Below are 23,182 nucleotides of genomic sequence, written 5' to 3'. Positions count from 1 at the left end.
TCTTTTGCTGCAGCCCAGGGCACGGTTGGCTTTCTGGGCTGCAAGTGCACATTGCCGGCTCATGCTGAGCTTCTCATCAACCATCACCCCCAAGTCCTTCTCCTCAGGGCTGCTCTCAGTCTCTCACTGTGCTGTGAATCTAGTAGCTAGTGCCTTCTAGTAGCTCATACCTTCTACAACAATACCAGCAAGCACATGTATGGACCAATGCAACAGAGCTGTTGGATGGTTCAGCCCTGCCTGCAGCCTGTTGTTCATGAAAAAACATACTCAGAGGATATTTTCTACACACAATTCAGGCTTGTCCTCATTTGTAACCAGCTTTCTGCCTTGCTTTTTTGAGCTTTCAACTGATATGCTTGTGCTGTTGTGTTAGCTATGCCATTCCTTCCTCAGTGCATCCGTGCATGCCTCTTCACAGGGAGAAACTAGCTGATGGAACATGGCATAGCAAAGGCTGCGTACCCACCCCAGTTCATTCAGAGTACAAAGAGATCCAGCAGAGATTCTTTATCCTTTGGAGTATCCTTAGGACTATCCTTAGGGACACTTTATCCTGCAGGGTTTTGAATCAAGATGCCTTGAGCAGTGCTAGAAGCACCACGTATGGCTGTGCCTTTTGTAGTCGTGACCAAGTAAAACTTCATGATCTGTAATGCACAGGGATTCTGGCACCGTCTAGTTATGCCTTCTGACCTCCAGCTCCATAATGACAGGTCACATGCAATGCCTCCACTCAAAGCTCCATCCTCTTTTCCAGAGCAATTAGTTAAAAACAGTGTTGGCAAGTTCTTTGTTGTGCTCTGGGTTACTGTGACAGATGCACTCGAACCCTTATCAAACTAACAGTAGTTTGGTACAGGCTCCAAAGGAGGTAAAGGCCTGAGCTATAGCTGGGCCATGAACTCCTCTAGATTGAATCTGTTTCTGAAACACACAAAAGAGCAAAGTGGCACAGTGAGCATCAGTGCATATGAGCTTGGAACACCGATCATGCGATTAACACATGAATAGCAGGTGGCTTTTCCAGGACTCATTTGTCAAGGAACAAAGTTGTGCGTACAAGGAGTCTCATGCATTCCTTTCCCATCATATGTAATTTGACTATGAGCCAACCACTTTATTCCATAAATTTGACAGCCTAAGTGAGCCTTCTTTGAGCTCTCCCTGCTAGGCAGTGCGGCTGCACGGTGGTGATCTCTGCTTGAGCTGGGACACCTCTCAAGGTTGCTGCTCAAGGCACAGAGACCTTTTACCAATGGCAGATCTTTGGTAAGTGACTGATAGCATGCTAAATTAATACTAACAGAACATTATTAATTCATTGAGCTATTAAATATTAATTATTATAAACTTTGTGTAGATAATTCCATTGGACATAAACTGTTTACCAAGTCTGAGACTAAAATTGGATCTAGCTGCACCTAAGTTCCTTTAGGAGTTTAGAAAGCAAGGGGGTCCATTCTGAACCTCATGACTCAATGGGAGGGTCTCCTTTACCCTTCTGCGTCTCCGGTCTCTGTATGAATCGTTCTAACTTGAGTCTAACTCAATTTTCCTTTGCATGTTTCTTCCATGCAGTAATTAATCAAGTGCACCTTGCCTTTGAATCTTGTTAAACCACTGTCACATTTACTGTTGAACTTTGTTAACTCGCTGTCTTATATCGATAAAATACATTGTTGAAACATATTGCTACTTCTCTCTTTTGAGTGAGGTGCATTCCACTCATTTGTGACAGTTACTGGGCTCAGGCTTCACGTGGGACTTGCCTAGACTGAGTCATAGATATGCTTTCCTGTCATTTTCTGGCTCCCTTTTGCAGAACGTTGTGAGTCGGTTTAGGCCTTTGCTAGCAAATACCAACAGCGTAGGCATTTTCACACACATACTCACTCACCAGGGAAGAACAAACACCAGAGGTAAGGCCAGTAGTATGTCCTGTGAAACTGCTTGAATATATGCAAATGGAAGTTGTTTGAGCTGGAATGATACTACTCTTCGTCTGTTTTCATTTCCTTCTGTGATTTTCTGTGTTGCAACGAGCATCTTGTGAAATATCCTGGCAGAGAAATGATGAAAATTCCCCCATCTCCTTGTGCTGTGGGGAACACCCAGGATACAGCTTTTTCTGCACACCGCATTAGAGACTTTGAAGGCTCCTCACCAGTGTGGGAGCTGCCCTAGTGCGGTCTTCTGTGCTGGAGGAAGGCTATATTCGTGGCCGTATTGCTAATGCAGACTCTTGGTGGAAAAGAGTGATACTGTGGTAGAGATAATGAATTGCCGAGGAAGAGTCAGTCCTGGAACTGCAGGTAACCACAAAGCTTTCCTTTCTGTCTTCCTGTAGAAGAACAAGGTGGTGGGGGAAAATACAGGGTTGGGATAGACAGCATGGTACAGTGGCTGGCCTTACGCCAGGAGAAGGGGCTTAGGACAAGAGCAAAGCAACAGATGAGGGAACAGGAGAGTGCCTGGGCTGGGGGAATGACCTTTTTCCCAGAGCCAGGGGGAATGAAAGTCCAGGCAGACTGTGGTCTGCCATCCCCTTCAGTGTTTTTTCTACAAATGATGAGACTGAAGAGTGCTATCCGACTATCATTATCCAGGTAAAACTATCTGTATCAAGCTAAGCACAAGTCACTGCTCCCGTCTCTGGTGTCTCTAAGGAGAACCAAGCAAGAGCTCTCCCAAGAGCTTCAAAGTGCCCATTCTCCCTGAGGAAACAATCTCTTCTGTGTGTCTGTCTCTGCAAACACTGAGCTGGACAGTCACTTGGGGGATAGAACCAAAATAAAGGTCACTGAGGGAAAGTAGCTCTAAAGAGAGATGAAGAGGAGGGAGGTATGGAAAGAGCATTCAGTGAAAGACAGGGGTAATGGAGGGCAACAAGGAAGATGTGATGGGGAGAAAGGAGGTGTGACAGGACAAAGAAAGGAGGAGTGCAGTTTGGGAAGAGTACAGGCAGGGCTTGTGATAACAAGTAAAATAAAAGAGCAGCTTCAGGGCAGCAACTGTGTTGCCCTACTCTGTGGGTCTGACCCACAGCTAATGATGGGCAACAGGACCTGGTTACAGCAGGACATGGTTACAGCACCTGTGGGGCTCCCCCGTCCTTGAAACAAGGGTAGCAGCAGGTTGTTCAGGTACGGAGCCACCTGGGTTATCCTGCCCCTGACTCTCGTCTGGGGTATTTTCACTCTTGTCTTGTGTTTTTCAGCCCCAGAAGAAGAGAGAAGCTGCTCCGGGCTGAACCCCTGGGTCTTCCTTGTTTCTGTCCTTGCCATCAAAACTGCCTTTGTAACTGTCTGCCTTGGTGGGTTCCAGGGTCTCTTAATTCCCCTGGGACGAAGGGAGCAGTTGACTGCCTTTTGTCAGATGGAAAAGCAATATCCTAGTCTCTCTTGCCAGCAGGCAAATGCCCTTTGCCAAAACAGTCTGTTCTGCTGCCCCTCTCCTGCCTCTGCCCTCTTAGTCAGGGAGTAGGGTCCCTTCCACAGTTAAGGTTTGCTCCCTGGAGGGCCTTCCCACTGCTCCTCTCACATGCCCACCTGCCTTCATAAAGCCAGTCCTGGATGAAGCCAGTCAGTTTCTCCCCTCCCACCAAGAGCTGAGAAGTCTCTTTAGTGTCAGAGGGTGTCTGAGTAGGTTCCCTGAAGGCTGGGTGTTGGATGTTGGTTCTCCTGACCTGGTATCTCTCTCAGAGCCCCTGTGACAATGTTGCAGCCAAGGAGCCAGTGTGATCTCCTTGGAAATACTAGTACCAGGCTGCCCGTATTTTAGCAGGGTGGGGGTGAATCCATCAAAATACTCCAGCCACATCCCACTCACACTGCCTGGACCAACCAAAAGGGAAATTCTTTGCTTGTACTGTCCTGGAGTATCATATTGCTCTGTGATGACTCTTCTGTGCTGCTTCTTAACTCCCTTGAGTGAGGCCTCAACACTCAACAGTTCTACCCCTTCTTGGTAAGGGTAAAACTGGTGCTCTAAAACTGCAGTGCCCAGAAAGATTAAAAGGGAATGTATATTAATATTCCACTTTTATTAAGCTTAATCCATGACTTCTTTGACCCTTTCCTGACACCATCCTCAAAGGATGTCTAAGCTGGTTTTGTCAGGTGGGAAAAGGAGTCTCTCAGCCAGCAGAGATGAGAGGAGCTCATCTGATTAATACCTGTTCAAAGGAGGGAGGGACCAGTAGTGGTCAAAACGGCTTGCTGTTTCTCATCTCCTTGTTCAATACAGATTTCAGAGCTTGTTAACCTAACGGTCTCTGTGGGGGCTCTAAGCCAGAAGGGAGAAGGTAGGACAGGTTGCTCATGAATGAGCAGGAAAGGGTGACAATAGCACTTTATTTCTCTTTCCTCTCTTCCCAGTTGTTTTCTTTCATGGAAGCTATGGCCAGTACAAGACTCTGCTTGAGAATGGTACAGAGTGGCGCTGCGTCCCCAATGTATCTGCAGGCAAACGTGAGTGATGCCAAGAGCCTCATAAGCAATACTAAGAAACTCACCAAAATTTACTCTGGTATAAGTCAGCCTTTGAGATTGGGAATGTGATTGTCAGCCAGAGCTGGATTGTTTTAAGGAAGGAAGCTGGAAATTGAGGAAAGAAAATGCTGTATTGTACAATTTTACTTAGGATGCTATGAAAACATGTTCTGGGCCAGTGAAAGAGAACGGGTTGTTCCAGACCTACCTTTGACCACCCTTCCTACTCTTCCCCTCTCACTGGCCCTCACACAACTCCTCAACTGCTAGTCCAGTTCACTAATCCAGCTGAAAGTGCTTCATCCTTTTGCAAGGGCTGGGTCAATCCAGTTCCACTCCCTGAGCTGGCTCACTGCCTGTTACAGAATCACAGAATCACAGAATCAACCAGGTTGGAAGAGACCTCTGGGATCATCGAGTCCAACCGTTGCCCTGACACCACCATGTCAACTAGACCATGGCACTAAGTGCCATGTCCAGTCTTTTCTTAAACACATCCAGAGATGATGTGTTCACACAAGCATCATGGTCAGTGCAAGGGACAGAGGTAGGAGTGGTAGGAGGATGTTGTTACGCAGTTGAGAGTAGCTGGAGAGCTGGGCTGCACACTAAGTGATGGCAATAACAAGTGCTAGAATTCCTGCAGTGCAAATTCCCAAACTCAGTTCAGAGATCTGTTCTCACTTGTGCACTGCATTCAAAACAGGTTGCAGTTTGCACAGAGGCTAACCCCTGCACATGGAGTACATCTGAGTGAGCTGTTCAGATTTTCTTTACAGTCCATGATAAAAAGGTGTTTGCAGGTATAAAATAGGCATGGTCCGTCTATTCTTACGGTGGATGTCTATGAAAGGGCAGACAAGCTGTGTTCTACACACGCTCAATTTGCTGTTCCCTGTAAAAAAACCTGCCTAGCTCCACAAGGCACAAGCATGTCCATCAAACAGCAGACAGACTCTCCCAATCAATGCACTTAAGAATCCAGAAGGAATTGTCCAGCATTGCTTAGTCATGTGGGAAAGCTTTAGTTTTCATTGTGGAATTAGGAATGGATGGAAAAGCTTTGCAGAGTGGATGGAAAAGCTACAGGCCATCCTCCAGCGGTTCGGTGAAAGATCAGGGTGGGCAGCACAGAGACAGAGCGCTCCAAGTTCCTTAGACTGCTTGAACTTGATTTCTCATGCTTTCTGATGCTCTCTAGGGCCATGGTCTTTCTTTCTACAAAGGTACAAAATGGTGCACCTTGGGGGGATCTAATATATAAAAGCACAGGTAGGTTAACAACAGTTTTGCTAGCTGTTCCATTCATTGGACTCTACTCCCTCCATTTGGTGCCAAAAGTGGGATGTGAGATTCTGAGCTGTGAAGACAGCTCCTGAAAGGCACATGGTTATCTGAGTCCACCTTGTAGAATGAATATGATGTGCTTGCTTGCTGTGGGTGGACTGGAGCACTGGCTTGACCAGGGCATTGTCACTGCATGCAACCTCCTCAAGAGCTCCTGACCGGGAAACCCAAGAAGAGAGTCCCTGTGAGGCCTGAGATTCAGAGCAAGCATCTAAGGTAGCACATACAGGGGTGTATTTGTTTGTTGACTTTATTGGATGAACTTTTCAGCCTGATATATTCTATACAGAGATATATCCAGACCACAATATATACAGTTTATAGATATAGATATATATCTATGTAGCTATAAGCCTCAAAGCATGTAGCCTAATGCTTTGAGAGAATATATCTGTGGTCTTTTAATCCATCATGTGACTTTCTGGCTATAAGGCAGATCTCTAGGAAAACTTGGCTAGGGTAAGGAACTGGCTGTGGTGGCAGCAAGGCTGTCACAGCAGGTTACTGTACATGTCTGTCGGTTTGCATGAGTTGAGAGCTGAGCACTTGGACAACATTTCTCTGATGGAAATGTTCCCAGAGGAGCGTCAGCCAACTACTTCCCATCTTGCTTCCTCAGGAAGGGTAAAGCAGAAACTGTGTTTCTCACCAGAGAGAGGTTGCATGGACATGGCAGAACAGGTAGAGAAAGGGAAAGGCACTTCTGGCAGGGGCCTTGTCACAGGAACCTGTCAGGCTGTTGACAGATTTTCTTGTGGAGCACAGAAGACAGCACTTACCAGATTAAAGGTGTGGTTCAAATCACTCCCCTAACATCTGGGACCCTACACTGAGCTCACTGAGATGAAGGACAGCACATCTTGTTCAAAAGCAGGATTTTTTTTTCCCCACAGAGGAGGGCTGGACGTGCTGCCCGAAGGGCTGGAGACGCTTTCAAGAAAAGTGCTATTATCTGTCGGCTGATAAGATGTCCTGGGTTGAGAGTGAGCAGAACTGCACTGGGATGGGTTCCCACCTGGTGGTGATCAACAGCAAAGCAGAGCAGGTAGGTGCAGGGCCGAGAGAGGGGCACAGCAGCCAGGGACACAGTGCCAGGCCCTGGAGGGGACTCAGAGCCCCTCCTCAGTCCTGCAGGGGAGGGGGGATGGCCTTTCTGCTTCCCTTCAGTACCAGCTCCCCTCTGCCACCAGCCCCACCCACAGGGACTCCTGCTACCTCCCTCTGTTCAGTCCTGCACCTCATGGACATTGTGCTTTTTCCAGGAGTTCCTCTTCAACTGGGCAAAAGGAGTATTTACTAACGCCTATGAAACAAAATACTACATAGGCTTAACTGCTTACAAAAATGGGCAATGGCAGTGGGTGGATCAGACTCCATACAAAAAGGCAGCCATGTGAGTATCCTGGGGGGGTGAGGAAGGTCCTGTAATTCACACCCCTCTGTCCAAGTGACCAATACACTGTGTAAGGCAGGTATGTGTCAGAGAGGGGTCTCTGACCCTAACTGCACTATAAGTCAGAAAACTTGACTGGTTTTCTAGTAAAAAACATGACTAGTCCTTGCCTTGCCAGAGCTCCTGATCTCTGTCACAGTAGCCTTCACCTTTCTCTTCCACAGCTGTCTGAGGTGACTTCGCTGCCGCTGTCATGCATGCCCGTGCATTGTCAATAGAGGAACTTTCTTCTACAGGTTCTGGAAACCCGGGGAACCCAATTTACTCTTTGCAGAAAAATGTGCTGCAATTCACATCAAGGGAAACACAGACCCCAACACTTACAGTAACTGGAATAACGTCCTTTGCTTCACAAATTGCTATCGAATTTGTGAACTGGCAGTCAAATTTATCTGAGGAAGGAAACTCCACCTTGGATGAAGGACCTGAAGGAGTATCCTTGAGAAAGGGCAGCTCATGAAAGAGCTGATGAAAAGCTGGTCTGAAACCAAACAAATGCTTTATCTTGCAATGTAGGACGAGCAAGCCTGCCACGGAATCCCAGCTCTGAAGGACCTCAGTTCCCAGCCTGTGCCCCTGCCTCTCTTTCCAAGCTGAAGATCAGTCCCGGATTAAATCGCTCAGGCTGATGTCAAGGACCTACTGTGTCCCTTTTCACTCTCCTCCTTCATACATGAGTGACCTGATCCTCCAGTACTTTCCGTGACTCCTTGTCCAGTTGATACCTGAATGATGTGGAAAAGGCCCTCGCTCTGTTTTGTGAAAGGATACTGGTCCTACAAATCACTGGAGCAGAATTTGAAAGAAAAGCATTCAGTGGAGTGTGCTTGACCTACCCCTGAAGGGAACAATTATTCATGGCTTATCTTTAATGTTTCCTTCTTCCTTCAGCATATTCTGTGATGATAAGTTAAAAAAAACATATCAATAAATGTTAATGCTGCTCTTTGCATGAGGCTGTCTTCTGAGTGACAAGTCCCAGCCCTCCACCAACCCAGCCTCCCTGCATGGAGGTTTGGCACCTACAGGTGAGAATATTACTGTAAGTGTGCTGGACTGGCCAGGAGCAGGAACAACCTAGTGTTCATCTGCAGAGCATGTGAGAAAGTCTGTGTACCCTTCTGGAGAATCACGTGTGAGGGAGGAAACAGAGCAGGCTGTGTAGTAGTCAATGCCAACAACTGTTTGCCCAGGGTGTAGCAGAAAGTAGATGGATTTTGGAGATCCAGCAGGATTAAGCATGGCAATGAAGGGGAGAGAAAGCAATCATATATCACATGAAGGATAAAAGCCAGAGTCTCGCCAGGAGGGATTTCTAATGTGAGAAAAGGGTAGAAGACCCCTGTCAGAGGCATCACTGCAAATCAGACACACAGAAGTCTTAAACAAGTGCTCAAGTTCCCCCAAATTCCCCAAACCTCTGTCTGTATATTCCTCCCCTTTCACCAAAGATATCCATACTCCCTGAAGAGCTGGAAGTTTCCAGCTTGGGACTAAAAATACACCCTGAAAAATCAGTTCTGGGTGATTTTTTTGTTATTCTTCAAAAATCTGAGCACAAATTAGTGTCATTTCCACCTGAAGCAATGTATTTGCCAGGTTTCTGTTTTAGCCATTGGACCAAAAGCTTGGCTGTTGCAAGGTCTTGGCTTCCTATTTTCTAAAGTTGCTGAGATCTTTTCACAATGAAGAAAACTTTGTTGTCTTGTCCAACATGACAGCAAACAAAAACATTGCAATGGACTTCTCTTTTTGATTTCCCCCAACTCAGTTCTGGAAACCACAGCAGCAGGGTTTTGAGGAAGAAAAAGGAGCAGGTAAAACACGCAGAGAGTGACCAAAGTTTTACAAGAGGTTTTAGAGGCAGCTGCAGTTCTGGCTGGTGGGAAGTGGTATGGGGCAGAGCAAAACGCACACCAGAAGACTGCTTTACTGGTTTACAAGAAAATGTAACTTGCTAGAAAGAGTATCCATGCCCCAAATTTGGAACACAGAGTTTTTCTTGAGATGTCCTAACAAAAGAGGGATCTTGGGAGATGATACTGGGTTTGCCTGCAGAATCGCTGAAGGGAAGTTCCTGATCCCATCTCCCTGCAAACTCGCTCTCTCTCTCTCTCACATACACAACTACAAACCCTTTTTTTTAACATTAGTTGTACAATATAGAAAATGAAGGTAGACAGAGGAATTGGTCCTTGTCCCTGCTTTGTGCAGCCACTGTTGAAGGATAAGTGGTGAAACTGAGCAAGAGTTTCAGCCATGTCGCTGAGTAAAGCCAGTGCCCTTGATTAGTCTGCCCCAATAGCAGCACTCAGGGTTTAGGCAGGGATGGACTCTGTACACAGTAGGTGTTTGCACAGATGTAGAATAATGCAAAAGCCTTCCTCTTAATATATTCCTCTTCAATACGGATTTATCTGAAAGAGGTACCTTGGTGAGCACTTCTGCCAGCTCGCTCAGTACCCTTGGGTGGATCCCATCTGGGCCCATAGACTTGTGTGCGTCTAAGTGGTGTAGCAGGTCACTAACCATTTCCCCTTGGATTATGCTGCTCCCCATCCCTGTCTTCCAGCTCAGGGGGCTGGGTACCCGGAGGACAACTCATCTTACTACTAAAGACTGAGGCAAAGAAGGCATTAAGCACCTCAGCCTTTTCCTCATCCTTTGTCACTTTGTTTCCCCCTGCATCCAATAAAGGATGGAGATTCTCCTTAGCTCTCCTCTTGTTGCTAATGGATTTATAGGAACATTTTTTATTGTTTTTTATGACAGAACCCAGATTAAGTCCTAGTTGGGCTTTGGCCCTTCTAATTTTCTCCCTGCATAGCCTCACGACATCTTTGTAGTCCTCCTGAGTCTCCTGCCTTTTCTTCCAAAGGTCATAAACTTTCCTTTTTTTCCCAAGTTCTAGCCAAAACTCTCTGTTCTGCCAGGCCGGCCTTCTCTACCATCTCGTCTTTTGGCACATGGGGATGGCCTACTCCTGCATCTTTAAGATTTCCTTCTTGAAGAGTGTCCAGCCTTCCTGGACTCCTTCAGGACTGCATCCCAAGGGACTCTGTCAACCAGGCTCCTACACAGGCCAAAGTTTGCCCTCTGGAAGTCCAAGGTAGCAGTTCTGCTGACCCCCCTCCTTACTTCTCCAAGAATTGAAAACTCATCCTGGCCACATCCCAACTGCCTGTCAGAACAAGATCTGGGTGCCCACCACTCCTTGGCACATTAACTTTTCCTTTGGAAAGGAACTCAGGTCTGAGGACAGGGAAGGACCCGCAGTGACATTTACTTCTGAGGATACATACACTGAGGATGTGGTCTGACTGCAGCAAAAAAAAAATCTGTTGTGGTTCAAACTTGAGCTAGCTTCTATTTTTCCTCAAGAAACCCTGTGATGCCCAGTCTTTGAGATGCTGTCTTCAGCTGGAAAAACATCAGAAGAGCCATATTGGGAGGACAGCCTGGGAATACACCTCATTCACCTGCATATTGCTTCTTTCTGCAGAGAAAAGTACAGACAGTTCTCTCTACTACCTCAATCCTACTCTGCAAGTCTTAGAAATTTCCCAGTGGGAATCTTGTTGTGGGGTAGGTGGTGGTGTGCCCTCCTGCTTTTGTCCCACCTGCTCAGATAGCTGTCCAGGTAGAAAGGGAGATTGGTTTCCTTTATGCTGCTGGCAAGCACTATGTCCATTGATGACATCATTAGCAAGAGATGGAAAGAAAATGCCAGGCATCACTGGAGAGAAAGAGAGAATCAAGAGCAGGAAAGAAACAGTACTGCATTCTGTTTTCAGAAAACATCTGAAAAAATGTGTATCCTGTGTGAGCTGGAATATTTCTGCTGGTGCAGGTATTAAAGAAGACATTCATTGTGTTCATGGACTGCATTAGGCAGGAGAAGGCAAGACCGATGCAGGTACCAACATCTAGCTTGTAGGATCACATGGAAGAGGAGTGGTGGTGGTTCAGGGTCTATCGCAGTAAGTGTATTCACCCTCTTAAAAAATTCTCTATTGTCTTGGAGAGCAGTGGCACGTGCTGGCTTACCTTCCTTCTCCCTTGCTCAGAGGAGTGACACCAAAACCTCTGGGAGATCACAGCAGTTAGTACTGACATCAGTTGGGCAGTGGACATGTAAAGCAGTCAGTGTTCATGATTCTTCTGGTCAGACTTATTAATTACATCTGCACACTGTGCATGCTGCTCTCTTTATGTTTAGTTCTGACAGCTGATTCTTCTTTACAGCATATACCTGACTGTCTCTAACACACGTGACTGTCTCTAATAAACTATGATCCTTGCCAAGCCAAGTGAAGAAATAAAGTGAAATGTATATGTTTTTCATGACAGCCACTGTCTTTTTTAAAGGACTTTTCTATAAGAATTTCCTCCAAGGGTCTCTGATTTATTTTAGACAAAGCAGGAATTTCCCCCTTACTCTTTATCACTTTTTCTCTTTTATCCCATCTCAAAATCTTCCATGTTCCCTTACAACATTTATTCTCCACTTCTTTATGTTTCTTTGCACTCCTCTGACTCTCATACTGTTTCCCCCTTTATTCCTTTTTTTTTTTCTTTTTAATTAGATTTCCTTTCACCTTTTCTTGCTAGACCACAGATGAGGCGCATACAATGTTGTATGAGAGAGATAGCTTTTAAAGGAGTTCTGACACTGGAAACACATCTATTCTGGCTTTTAAAAGTTTGTAAGAAAAGAGGAAAGAGGAGATTATTAAATACAGGAAACTTGCTATTCCTAGATACACTGATAATGAGAAGTAACAATCAAAAATTTTATTCTGCAGTGATTTGCTTTGATAGTACATGGGATTTAACCATTTTTTCTCCAATCCACTCCTACAGCTCTTAGAGGCTTGGGCAGGTCCCCACAGGATTGGTTACTAGCTATACCCTTAGCAGAAGTCAGAAGGCAGTTCCTGCCCCAAAGAGCTCACAGTCTAAATGTAACAGAAAAAGTAAAGGAGATGAAAAATAACAGACAATTGAATTGAAACTGCTATTTCTAAGCTGTAAGTTAGAGAGTGGCAGAAGTGAACCACTCTCCTGTGAAAGGGCTTGCATCAGGTAGAATAAGCTTCCTACTGAACTGAAGTTGCTACACCAGGAATCGTGATTTGTACCATGCTGCAGTATGCTACTGAAAGTAACCATCACTCTGATAACTCACCCTCCTGAGCCACTGTCACCTTCTGAGCAAGTCACAGATCAGGGAATAGGATCTCCACACAATGGTGGGCAGTAGTGCCCAGCAGGTCTGTCTGGTTTGACACCCTTTGCATTAGTATGTTTTTTCTGTGCAAAAGCGTTCTTACTGTGCATCCCTGAACAGAGCATCCCTGCTTTGTCCCTTTCTTGGTAGCTTGAATTGAGTAGTGAGTTGATTTGGAACATCCTGTTGGCTGTAAAATCCTTCTTGTACAGTAGGTGTGTGAGCTCATGTGGCAGGCTGGCCATGTTTGCTGTGCACCTTCTTAATGCCAAATTGTTCTTCAGCTAAAGTCAGGATTGGATGAGCTAATATGGATGTTATCATGACAGTGGCCTGGCCACACTACCTGGGAATTACTGGGGATTTCTGCTGCATGGGATGTTTGCATACATTCCTTGTCTTGAAAAGTTCATCATCTGGGATGAAGTAGAAGGACTAGAGTAGTAAAAGCCTTAAGTCCCAATGTTTACATTGCAACCAAAAAAGAGAGTGAAGGAGAGAGTCAAGGGGCAGTATATTTCTGGTGCACTTGCAGCTTCTTGCAGGGGCATTGTTATAACTCTAGTTGTGATATTGGTTTAAGAATTCCACATTTCCACCCTGGCATCTCATTTGCACCTCTGTTCTGCAGTTAGCTGCCTCATCTGTGATGTTGATACAAGTGTCTGCTGTGCTGTGTTGTGTCTTGGATAGTTAAAAAAAAAATCTGGGTCTAAGACCACTGCTCTTTTCTCTTTCTTTTTTTTTAATGGAGAAGAAAAATAATCCTCATTCTTCTCAAAAATCACTTTCATGAAACATAAAATCAGTGCCACTCCCACACAATGAACTGTGATGGGAGAGCGGGCAACCAGATAGTGAGAATGATGGGAAGAAATCTCCCCTGTCAAGCACTCTCTGCTTGGGCAGGAAATTATCTTGTAGCATTGCCGCTGATCTGCTGAAAGGAGCACAGATAGGACTAACAAGGTCAGGCCATCGTTTTACAGGAGAATAAAAGAAACTGGAAGGCACTCTGATGCTGAGTCCAACATAAACAGGTCAATCTGCAGGTGAACAGTTAACACTTTCATGGCTGCAAACATTTTTTTTTTCCGGTTTCTGCCAGTGTTATCTCAGGATCTGACCTTCCTCTTTAGATTGCAAGCTTGAGAGGTATTTGGTCCAAGAGTGTATATTCAGAAGGCTATGATTAATCAACACACTACTAAGAAATGAATAAATCAATGAAATGACCAATAAATTAACACTTCTGTTATCAATTTACAGCTCTATGATTTCTCACAGCTGCTTTCAATTATGCAATTACAGTTTAGTTCTCATACATGCAACTAGTATTGAGTTGCACTTCTACTGCCCTTTTTTCTATACTCCCACATCACTTAGTTTTAGGATGGAATCCTATCCCACCTTACTCCACCCTCCCACATCCAATCTTTCAGACATGGACCTGATGGAGAGGTCAGTGGGTTGTCAAAGGGGGATCCCTCCAATGTTCTGCTGGATTTGGATCCTTGGGGCAGGTTCACTACAAGCTGTAGGGGTCCATTTCCTGCCATTGGAAGACCTGCCCTCCTTTGTTCTTTGACTGATTTTACACTTTATTTTCCTTTTTTTTCGATTTTTTGAGCCAACTTTTTGCCACTTTCTTCTTCTACCGAATCTCCTCCCAAGTAAAGTGCCTACATCTAATTACTCTTTTCCCATTGATCTCAGTTTTGCAACATCTATACCCAAATTTGGTGGTTCTGAAACCATTTCCTAAGCAATCTTGTGTATGGTATTAGTAGTAATCCAGGTACTGTTGACCTTGCAAGGTTCTTATTACCTAAGAGATCCCCAAAACCCCCCTTCAGTTGTCCAGTTCATGCTGGTTACCCATTGTTTACCTCACATGTTGTCTTAAGACAAATCCTGTGACTTTAGCCTGTATATCTCTAGCTGGTTACAAGTAAATACAAACACTTCCTTATTTTATATGCAGACAGTCCACATACCACAGCAAGGTTTTTCACATTCTGTTTTGGTGCTAACACAACACCTTGCTCTCTCTTAGCTGCTTAATTATAAATCATTTCTCTTTACATGCTTTTGGACAACCTCCTGGTTTCTTGCAAACACCTTAGCTGATTATGAGGTCCAGTACTCCAGCACCATCTCTTGCTCACAGCAAGTAACCTGCCACCCTCTCTCAGTGTCACTGTGATTTACGTTCCCCTGAGGGTAATGGACACCTGCTGAGGAGAATGAGTGGTGGGAAGGCTGTTGTGGTGAAAGTGATGAACTGTGTGATGTGGGACCCTGAGGTCTCACATTGTAAGGGTCTCCCATGCAGCAGAGACATTTCTACCATTCTGTCATCTCAGGGCTTGATCTCTGCCATACCTCTACACACCCTGGTCCTCCACACTGCCCATGTTTTTCCACATTGACTGGTTCAGAATGAGATGGCTTCTCTCCAGGAAGGGCAACTCAGGTGTGAAGGAACTGGAGAGGAAAAGAGACAGAAATAAGGTAAGATCTGCCCTAGCAGGTAAGGAGGAATTGTTTGAAGCTCTTGGTTTTGCAAACCAAGTTGGATTCTGAGCTCATCTGCCACAGGCCGTTGTGTCGTATCCAGCAAGGACCAGCCAAAGAACCTGTACCAGACACAGCAGCAGTATCAGACTACTGCGGAAGGACTATGTGAATTAAACACTCTTTTTCCTCTAGAAGGGGATCTCTTTATCATGCAGCCAACTGATACTCAGTCATATATCTCAAAGCAGCAACGAAGGTCTGGTCAGAGTGGACTTTGGCCAAGGAAACCTGAGGATGGGGAAGCATAGTGCCAAAATAATGCAGTTGCTTTGGAAGATAGTTGCTGCATATGGTGCTTTCTTAGCTACAGTTTCTGGACTGTGAGAGTGTAATATGAAGCTGTCCTGCTATTTGGTACCTTTAATGAATCATAGAGCACTTCAGCTTCAGGTGCGATTGCACATCTGGAGGTCTTTAGTCATACCTACTGCTAGCAGCAGGGCTATCTTCAAGGTTGCATGAAGTTGCCTAGGTCCATTTCCTTTGAGTTTGGACAGTCTCAAGGATGAAGATCCCACAGTCCCTCTGGCCACATATTCCAGTGCCACACCACTCTCAGGGAAGAATTTGTTTCTTGTACCTGATCCAACTTTCCCTTGCAGCAATGCATGAAACTGCTTTTGCTGCTATTCAGCATTTTGACTTGGTGGAATGCAAGCGAATATATGGGTTAATGAGCTTATGGAGAAGGAATACTCACAGCATGTGCCTTCTCAACTCTCTTTACATTGAGCCATCAATACGTATTTCCAGAGTGTCCAAATCTGTTCGTCATTTTATAAAAGAAGAAATAAAAAAATAACCTCTTCCTCTCTCCACTCCAAGGAGATGTAGGAGAAATCCTCTGCAGATGACCAATTACGGTTCAAGGGTCCTTTTCATCTGCCTTAGAAAAAAAAATCAGTTCTTTCAGACTTTTGCGGTGCCAGTTGCTCAGTGCTTCCAAACTAGAACCACTGGATAAAGCCATTTCCATCTGTGTGCAATTTTAAGGCTCAAAGAAATTACCTGAGATACAACTAAATTTAATTTCTAACTTAAAATGAAATTGTTGGATCCTTACAGCACTTCTAGCAATGACTGGGAGCCTCTGAGAGGAAGAGAAGTATATTTCTTGGCTGGAAAAGGAAAAGGGTCTACAGAGCAGGAGTGGGGGCACTGTCAGAGCTTTGTGAGGAGCCCAGAGCTAGAACAGCAGGCAGTCCACAAGGCAGAGGTTTCTTGGATGACAAAAAGCAGGAAGGCAGCTGTTTGCAAGAGCCTTTGGACAAAGGGCCAGCCTGCCTTCCTCCTGAGCAGGAGACTGCTGCCTCACAGCCCTGCCCAGACCATGGCAGCCAGGGCTGCCCCTGCAGGGCTGCAGGATGCCTGTGCTTTTGTGCAGCTTGCCAACAGTTGCAGAGGAGATGTCAGGGTCTGAGGGGATGTACTTGACAGGAGACATGCAGGGGGCTGCCAGGGGACAGGAGGAGGTGAAGGGAGCTGGGAGAGGGCTTGTGAGACCAGCAGCTGTGGCTGGGGAGGGATGGGGAAGGGAGACAGGGGTGGAGGCAGCTGACCAGAATCTGCAGGGTGGAAAGAGCACTCTTCGATTAAGTACTTCTGGGTACGAACCTCTGCAAGAGGAAAATGTCCTTGCATCAGAAGGGAATTATTATAAACATGATATTGCAAAGCTGTGGCTGTGGCTGTAGCTGTAGCTGGAGGGGTGGGAAGAGTCTCAGAATCATGCAGAAAAGTTTCTCTTCTTTGCCCTGAGAGGAGTTTATAGTTTCTTCCAAAACAGACTTCGCTGTTACAGCAGAAAGACTTCATTACAAGTAAGGAGCATGATCTCTTTCACACATGCATCAGCATCCAGCTGCACACACGCCTGACATCATCTTCAGCACTGCTCATCTCCGTTATGCTCTGACAAATGGTTTCCATCGTAGACCATACACACATTGCAATGGGGCATGCCCAGTGGCTTTAGTCTTCTGCCTTCTTCATATCCAGACTGATGCAGTTTACTTCTTTGCTGCCTGTGACAAGTACTTAGAGCCAAACAGAAGAGGAAATCTTGCTAAAATATAGAATTAATTCTTTAGTAGAGGCAAGGCTTGAGCAGACAAGAGCCTCTGTGGGTTAACCATGGGACTGAGGGTGGAGGCAGCTCAAACAGAGAGAGTCTAACTTGGGAGCAAGATGGGAGGTGCAAGATCCCACCAGAATTGCTAAGGTTTGTACTTACCTTCTCAGCACCTGTACAGATCGGGTGGGAGTTCTTGTTCCCATTGCTGGGATGTTATATCAGACAATACACAGGAACAGCTGACTTGAAGACCTCTCCAGTCCATTGGACGGCAGATCCTGCCTTGTCCTGTGTGTGGAGGACAAGCACAGAACAAGCACTAATGATTTCCATGGGATATTCCATAGTCCCTGGGAGCAATATGGGATCTTTTCCTCCTGATGTCTAAGGATTCGCCATCTTGTGTTTAGGCCTTTTCTGAGACTGAGATAAAATATGGGTTATGAGAAGATCTTCCTAATACATTTAGCAGTTCTAGGTACATCAACAACCTGATTATTGTGGATCTAACCACTCGTGGAAATCTGTGCCTGGAGAAAACCAGTAGTATCTCAGTGTAATCAGACTCACCCCATCACTATTTCTCCACTCCCTGACTTGAAATGCAGTCTGTTGCTTTCCTTTTTCCCTATGTCCTACCTCATAGTTGATTCTCCCTCTGTTTTTTAAGAATAACAGTTTTGAGTGGCGACATGTGGGAGCAAGTTAGCCACTTGACTAACACAGGTGTTAGGAAGAGGCAATCTGCATCATTCCTGGTACGCAGCTTTTGCCACCAGATATCTTACAGGCACAGTCTTCCATTCTAAGGTACTGCAGCAAAGCTTTGTGCTCTTTGCAGCTTTGATGTTTGTCCAGAAGATATGGAAGAAGACAAGGAGAGGAAAAATAAAAGGGAAAAAAAACCTTTTTTTGTTAACTTCTGTAGTAAACCAAATGTCCTCTGGCAGTGTTACTTGCAAAAGTGACATGGGCCACTTCCCTCAGGAGGACCCTTGCCAGTTCATCTTCCCTTCTTTCTGTGCTGGCTGTTGGGAAGCCATTCTCCTACGTGATGCTGTTTATATAGTCAAAGAAGGAAGGGAAACTGCAGCTAGTATGGGTCAGGTTGGGATGAACATATTGTGGAGTAGATTAATGTTGTCCTTTCCCCCTGCCTGAAGGGTGGCTGATATGGAAGCCACATAGTGTGGCTGCACCCCAAAGCCAAAATGTTATGAGTCATTTTGTAAATTGTGAGACTGTTTTGCAGTTCTGAAAAGCAAGAAGTGGTGGCTTCCTGTTTCCAGAGTGCTGTGGGTTTTGCTCCTGGAGTGCTGAGGTTTCTGACCATCCCTCCACAGCTACTGAACTCACCAAAGAGTTATTAAAGCAAATGAAAGCAGTGGATGAAAGCTGTCCAAGTAACAAACACTATTGCACTGTTAATGGGAGCATATGTCCCCTGCTCTGGGTAGTTCCAAACAATGGCGTTATTCATGACTTGTATCCACACGAGAACAAGGATCTGTGCTTCCTGCACAAACATTCAAGTACCATACAACAAAACAAACATAACATAACTCCTTGAAGGAGGCTCTGTCTATGCCAAAACAGTGCCAATACTGCAGTTGCAATACCACTCTGTCTGAATGCCAATGAACCATGGTTAGACCACAACCCGTAGCACATAGACTCTCACCTGCTTCCTTCTCTCCAGTTACTGGGACCACACATACACAGATCCCTATGACCCCTGGTCCCACTTGTCATTGGCACTTAGACCAATAGCGAGTCCTGTCACCCAGGAATACAGGCAGAAATGAAGTCAGATAAGAAGACAGGATGGACTGCAGTGATCAGGCGCAGGATGCGTCTGGACAAGTATAGTGACCAGCAAACTGTTTACATGGGACTGGTCCCTCTTAAGGCCTTTTTCCTCTATTTTCCCACACTTCTTCCTCCCCAAAACATCTTGATCCTTCCCTTCCCCCACCTTAGGTTCCTCACCTCAACATCCCATAAAAAGTCTCACACAATCCCAATATGCTCTTCCCGGCATCCCATATTGAGTCACATACCCCTGTAGGCAGTAAAGCCCCTCAGTCTGCTAGGTGGTGTGGGGAGCCTCTCCCACTGAATCATCTTCACCAGTTTCACACCTGGTCCATGGGCTGGTCATTGTTCTGGGAAAGCCTGCAGAGGAACCAGATGAGCATGCTCTGGTTCTCTGATTAGGTTACTGGGGTTCCCCTACCTGCCGTCATTCCTCTGTGCTCGTCTGTGTTTGGGGAGAAGATCCTCTAATCACATAACCAAATGGAATCCCCAGATGTAGTGGATTCAAGGCTGTCTAATTTTAGGCATGGTTATCAAAAGCACAGTGCATTTGGGAGCAGGAAGCTACCAGTCAGAAAGGCATTTTCCTTATACTTGCTAGACATCTTTAACAGGGGCTACGGAGGAAATTATATGTTATACTGGGGGAGCTGGCAGCTAGTGCAAGAGTTAGGATGGTGGTGAGCAAGCCAATAAATGAGAAAGCTGAAACCTGCTGATTCCTGTGAACTACAGGATCTCAAGTACACAGTGGCCAGTGTGATAATCATCACCACTCAGAAGCAGATACCGTTGGTGTCTGTTATCCTCAGGTGAATCATGAAAAGGACAAGGGTTTTTAGGCATTGAAATGGGCTACCCAGGGAGGTGGTGGAGTCACCATCCCTGGAGGTGTTTAAGAGAAGACTAGATGTGGCACTTAGTGCCACGGTCTAGTTGACACAGTGGTGTTAGGTCAAAGGTTGGACTCTATGATCCCAGAGGTCTCTTCCAACCTACTTGATTCTGTGATTCTGTGACAAACCCTAGGACAAGTGGCTAAAATGCTGCTTTGCAGGGATGAGCTTGGCCTTCATAAAACTGCCTAAAGAGAGGAGGACAGTGAGTCTCCAGGGGAGGCATATTAACTCTAGGGCTAGATGTACAACATATAGGAGGAAAGAGGTAAATTGTGCTGTTCTGCTCACAGCTAGAGCATTGGGCTTAGTCAGAGCCAGAGGGGAAAGGTGGGAGTCCGAGGCAAAGTAAGGAAGAAAATGAAAAGAAATCTGTTAAGTAGGACCTGTGAGGAAAGCTGAGGCTTGGCACTGGGAAAAAGCAGTTGGAAGAGGGGAGGAGAGAAGCATCTTGGCCACAAAGAGGCTGTGAAGAACACAGTGCTCATGTATCCACCAGGGGACACTGGAGGACATTAACTCAAGTGGCAGCAGAGAGGGATATTGTTCTACATGACAGACCGCTGTCCCGTGAAGCTGGAGAGAACTAGAGCATCAGGAATGGGAAGGAAGGGTATTTCCAGCACTGCACTTCTCCAGTTCCCTGATATCACCACAAGTGTCTGCTGACCACTGCTTTCTGACAGCTTGCTGTGGCACTGCTTCGTGTCGGCTTGCGTTATAGGCTGTATCCTGTGGAATTAAGTCAAATCCCTACAAGTGTCAATACTACACTGGTGGAAATAACCTCGTCAACCAGTGGGGATGGCTAGTTTCCAAAAAAGGACTCTAGACTCTTCCCACCTGAGGTTATGTGGTTGAACAATATCAGGCAGTTATGAAGTCCAGGAACCTCATCACTAAAAATGGAGCAGCGGCCCAGGTGTCCAAGCCAGCTCCCAGGCAGAACAGGGGATCGGAAAGGCAGCTACTGGGAAAACCAGAAGTCTTGACCAGCTACCAGAGAGACCTCTTTCTCTTTGTGTCTGGTATGAGACAGAGTATAGGGAAGACCAAGGGATGTAGGGCCAGCTATGGATCAACTGAATGACTAAGCCTCACTACTGGAGGGGTCCATATTGTATACCCTGCTAGCAGCCAGGGAGGGGAACAGATGAGGCTGCTCGTGCTGTTTCTGTTCATGTCAGTGCTTTCTGTCTGTGTTGACCTGTGTGTCTGCTTATGTGTACATATTCTTTTTCTTCTATATGTATCTGCACATGTACATATTGTACATACATGCTCAGTCTCACTACCACAGAATCACAGAATCACAGAATCACAGAATGTTAGGGATTGGAAGGGACCTCGAAAGATCATCTAGTCCAATCCCCCTGCCAGAGCAGGATTGCCTAGACCATATCACACAGGAACGCATCCAGGCGGGTTTTGAATGTCTCCAGAGAAGGAGACTCCACAAGCTCTCTGGGCAGCCTGTTCCAGTGTTCGGTCACCCTCACCGTAAAGAAGTTTTTCCTCATATTTATGTGGAACCTCCTGTGTTCCAGCTTGCACCCATTGCCCCTTGTCCTGTCAAGGGATGTCACTGAGAAGAGCCTGGCTCCATCCTCATGACACTTGCCCTTTACATATTTATAAACATTAATGAGGTCACCCCTCAGTCTCCTCTTCTCCAAGCTAAAGAGACCCAGCTCCCTCAGCCTCTCCTCATAAGGGAGATGTTCCACTCCCTTAATCATCTTCGTGGCTCTGCGCTGGACTCTCTCTAGCAGTTCCCTGTCCTTCTTGAACTGAGGTGCCCAGAACTGGACACAATATTCCAGATGCGGCCTCACCAGGGCAGAGTAGAGGGGGAGGAGAACCTCTCTTGACCTGCTAACCACACCCCTTCTAATACACCCCAGGATGCCATTGGCCTTCTTGGCCACAAGGGCACACTGCTGGCTCATGGTCATCCTGTTGTCCACTACGACCCCCAGGTCCCTTTCCCCTACGCTGGTCTCCAACAGCTCTGCCCCCAACTTGTACTGGTACATGGGGTTGTTCTTGCCCAGATGCAGGACTCTACACTTGCCTTGTTATATTTCATTAAATTTCTCCCCGCCCAACTCTCCAGCCTGTCCAGGTCTCTCTGAATGGCTGCGCAGCCTTCCGTTGTGTCAGCCACTCCTCCCAGTTTTGTGTCATCAGCGAACTTGCTGACAGTGCACTCTATTCCCTCATCCAAGTCATTAATGAATATATTGAATAGTACTGGTCCCAGTACCGACCCTTGAGGGACTCCGCTAGACACAGACCTCCAACTGGACTCTGTCCCATTGACCACCACTCTCTGGCTTCTTTCCTTCAGCCAGTTCACAATCCACCTCACTACCTGATCATCCAGACCACACTTCCTCAGTTTAGCTGTGAGGATGCTGTGGGAGACCGTGTCAAACACTTTACTGAAATCGAGATAGACCACATCCACAGCTTTAAATACATACCAGCTGGATGGAGCTGAGGACACGGAGCTGCAGCAGCCTTCCCTCTGCTGGGCTACGGGATTCAGCAGCTCCTGCCACCACTCACTGCCATTCACAGAATTACTCCTGTTGATTGGCTTAGGAAGCCAAATTTCCTGGTCACCTTGTCTCCAGTACAAATTGTCCCCTTTCTTTGGGACACAGAGAAAGGATTCTACTCATACTTGGTCAACCATGTGCAGGTCAGACTCCTGGCACAAGCTCCTGTTACTCTCTGGGGCAAGACTTTCAGCGATGGAAACAAATACTCATAATATCCCAAGAGCTGTTTTCCTCTGCCCAGTCCCCTCCAGCACTTTGCCTGTGTGCAATGGGACTGTGTAGCCAGGTTGTCTCTGAGGGGTATACTCTCTCTGGGTGGATGCAACTTAAACTGCAGTAGTTGTGTAAGGCTCTATCCTGGCACAGCGACATCTTTGATCCTGTTTATACAAAACACCTGCAGGTGAGAGAGGGAAAGAGCAAGATATACACACACAGCACAGAGACTTTTTCAATGGTCTAATATTTTATTCTCCCTTGTACAGGAAATCAGTATTTGTTCAGCAAAACCAGTGCAACTAGAGGACTTTCTCTGCGTGCCTCAACAAAAAGCAGACACCTCTGCTCAAGCAGACAAAGGAAATTGCAGCTCTGAACATGTGTCTTCCATTCCTGTGTCTTCTTCCTGGAGAACTCAACCTCTTTGCAGCCAGTGGCTGACAGACCCACTCAGAGAGAGGAGGACACAAGAGCCAAGGATTTACTCAGGATGAGGGTATCTCCA

The 23,182-nt window shown here is 46.1% G+C and overlaps 1 protein-coding gene across 1 annotated transcript; it reads left to right on the top strand.

The window, feature by feature from the left end:
• Positions 1 to 2,254: 2,254 nt before the first annotated feature.
• On the top strand, positions 2,255 to 7,689 carry LOC137664375 (C-type lectin domain family 6 member A-like). Its single transcript, XM_068402317.1, has 6 exons — positions 2,255 to 2,315; positions 3,221 to 3,316; positions 4,380 to 4,472; positions 6,734 to 6,885; positions 7,103 to 7,233; positions 7,530 to 7,689. The coding sequence occupies exons 1-6, from the start codon at positions 2,279 to 2,281 to the stop codon at positions 7,687 to 7,689; spliced, it is 669 nt and encodes a 222-aa protein (XP_068258418.1). The 5' UTR covers positions 2,255 to 2,278.
• Positions 7,690 to 23,182: the final 15,493 nt, after the last annotated feature.

Source organism: Nyctibius grandis, chromosome 5 (genome assembly GCF_013368605.1).
Source record: "Nyctibius grandis isolate bNycGra1 chromosome 5, bNycGra1.pri, whole genome shotgun sequence".
NCBI lineage: Eukaryota > Metazoa > Chordata > Aves > Nyctibiiformes > Nyctibiidae > Nyctibius > Nyctibius grandis.
This window is presented reverse-complemented; position numbering and strand designations above follow the sequence as displayed.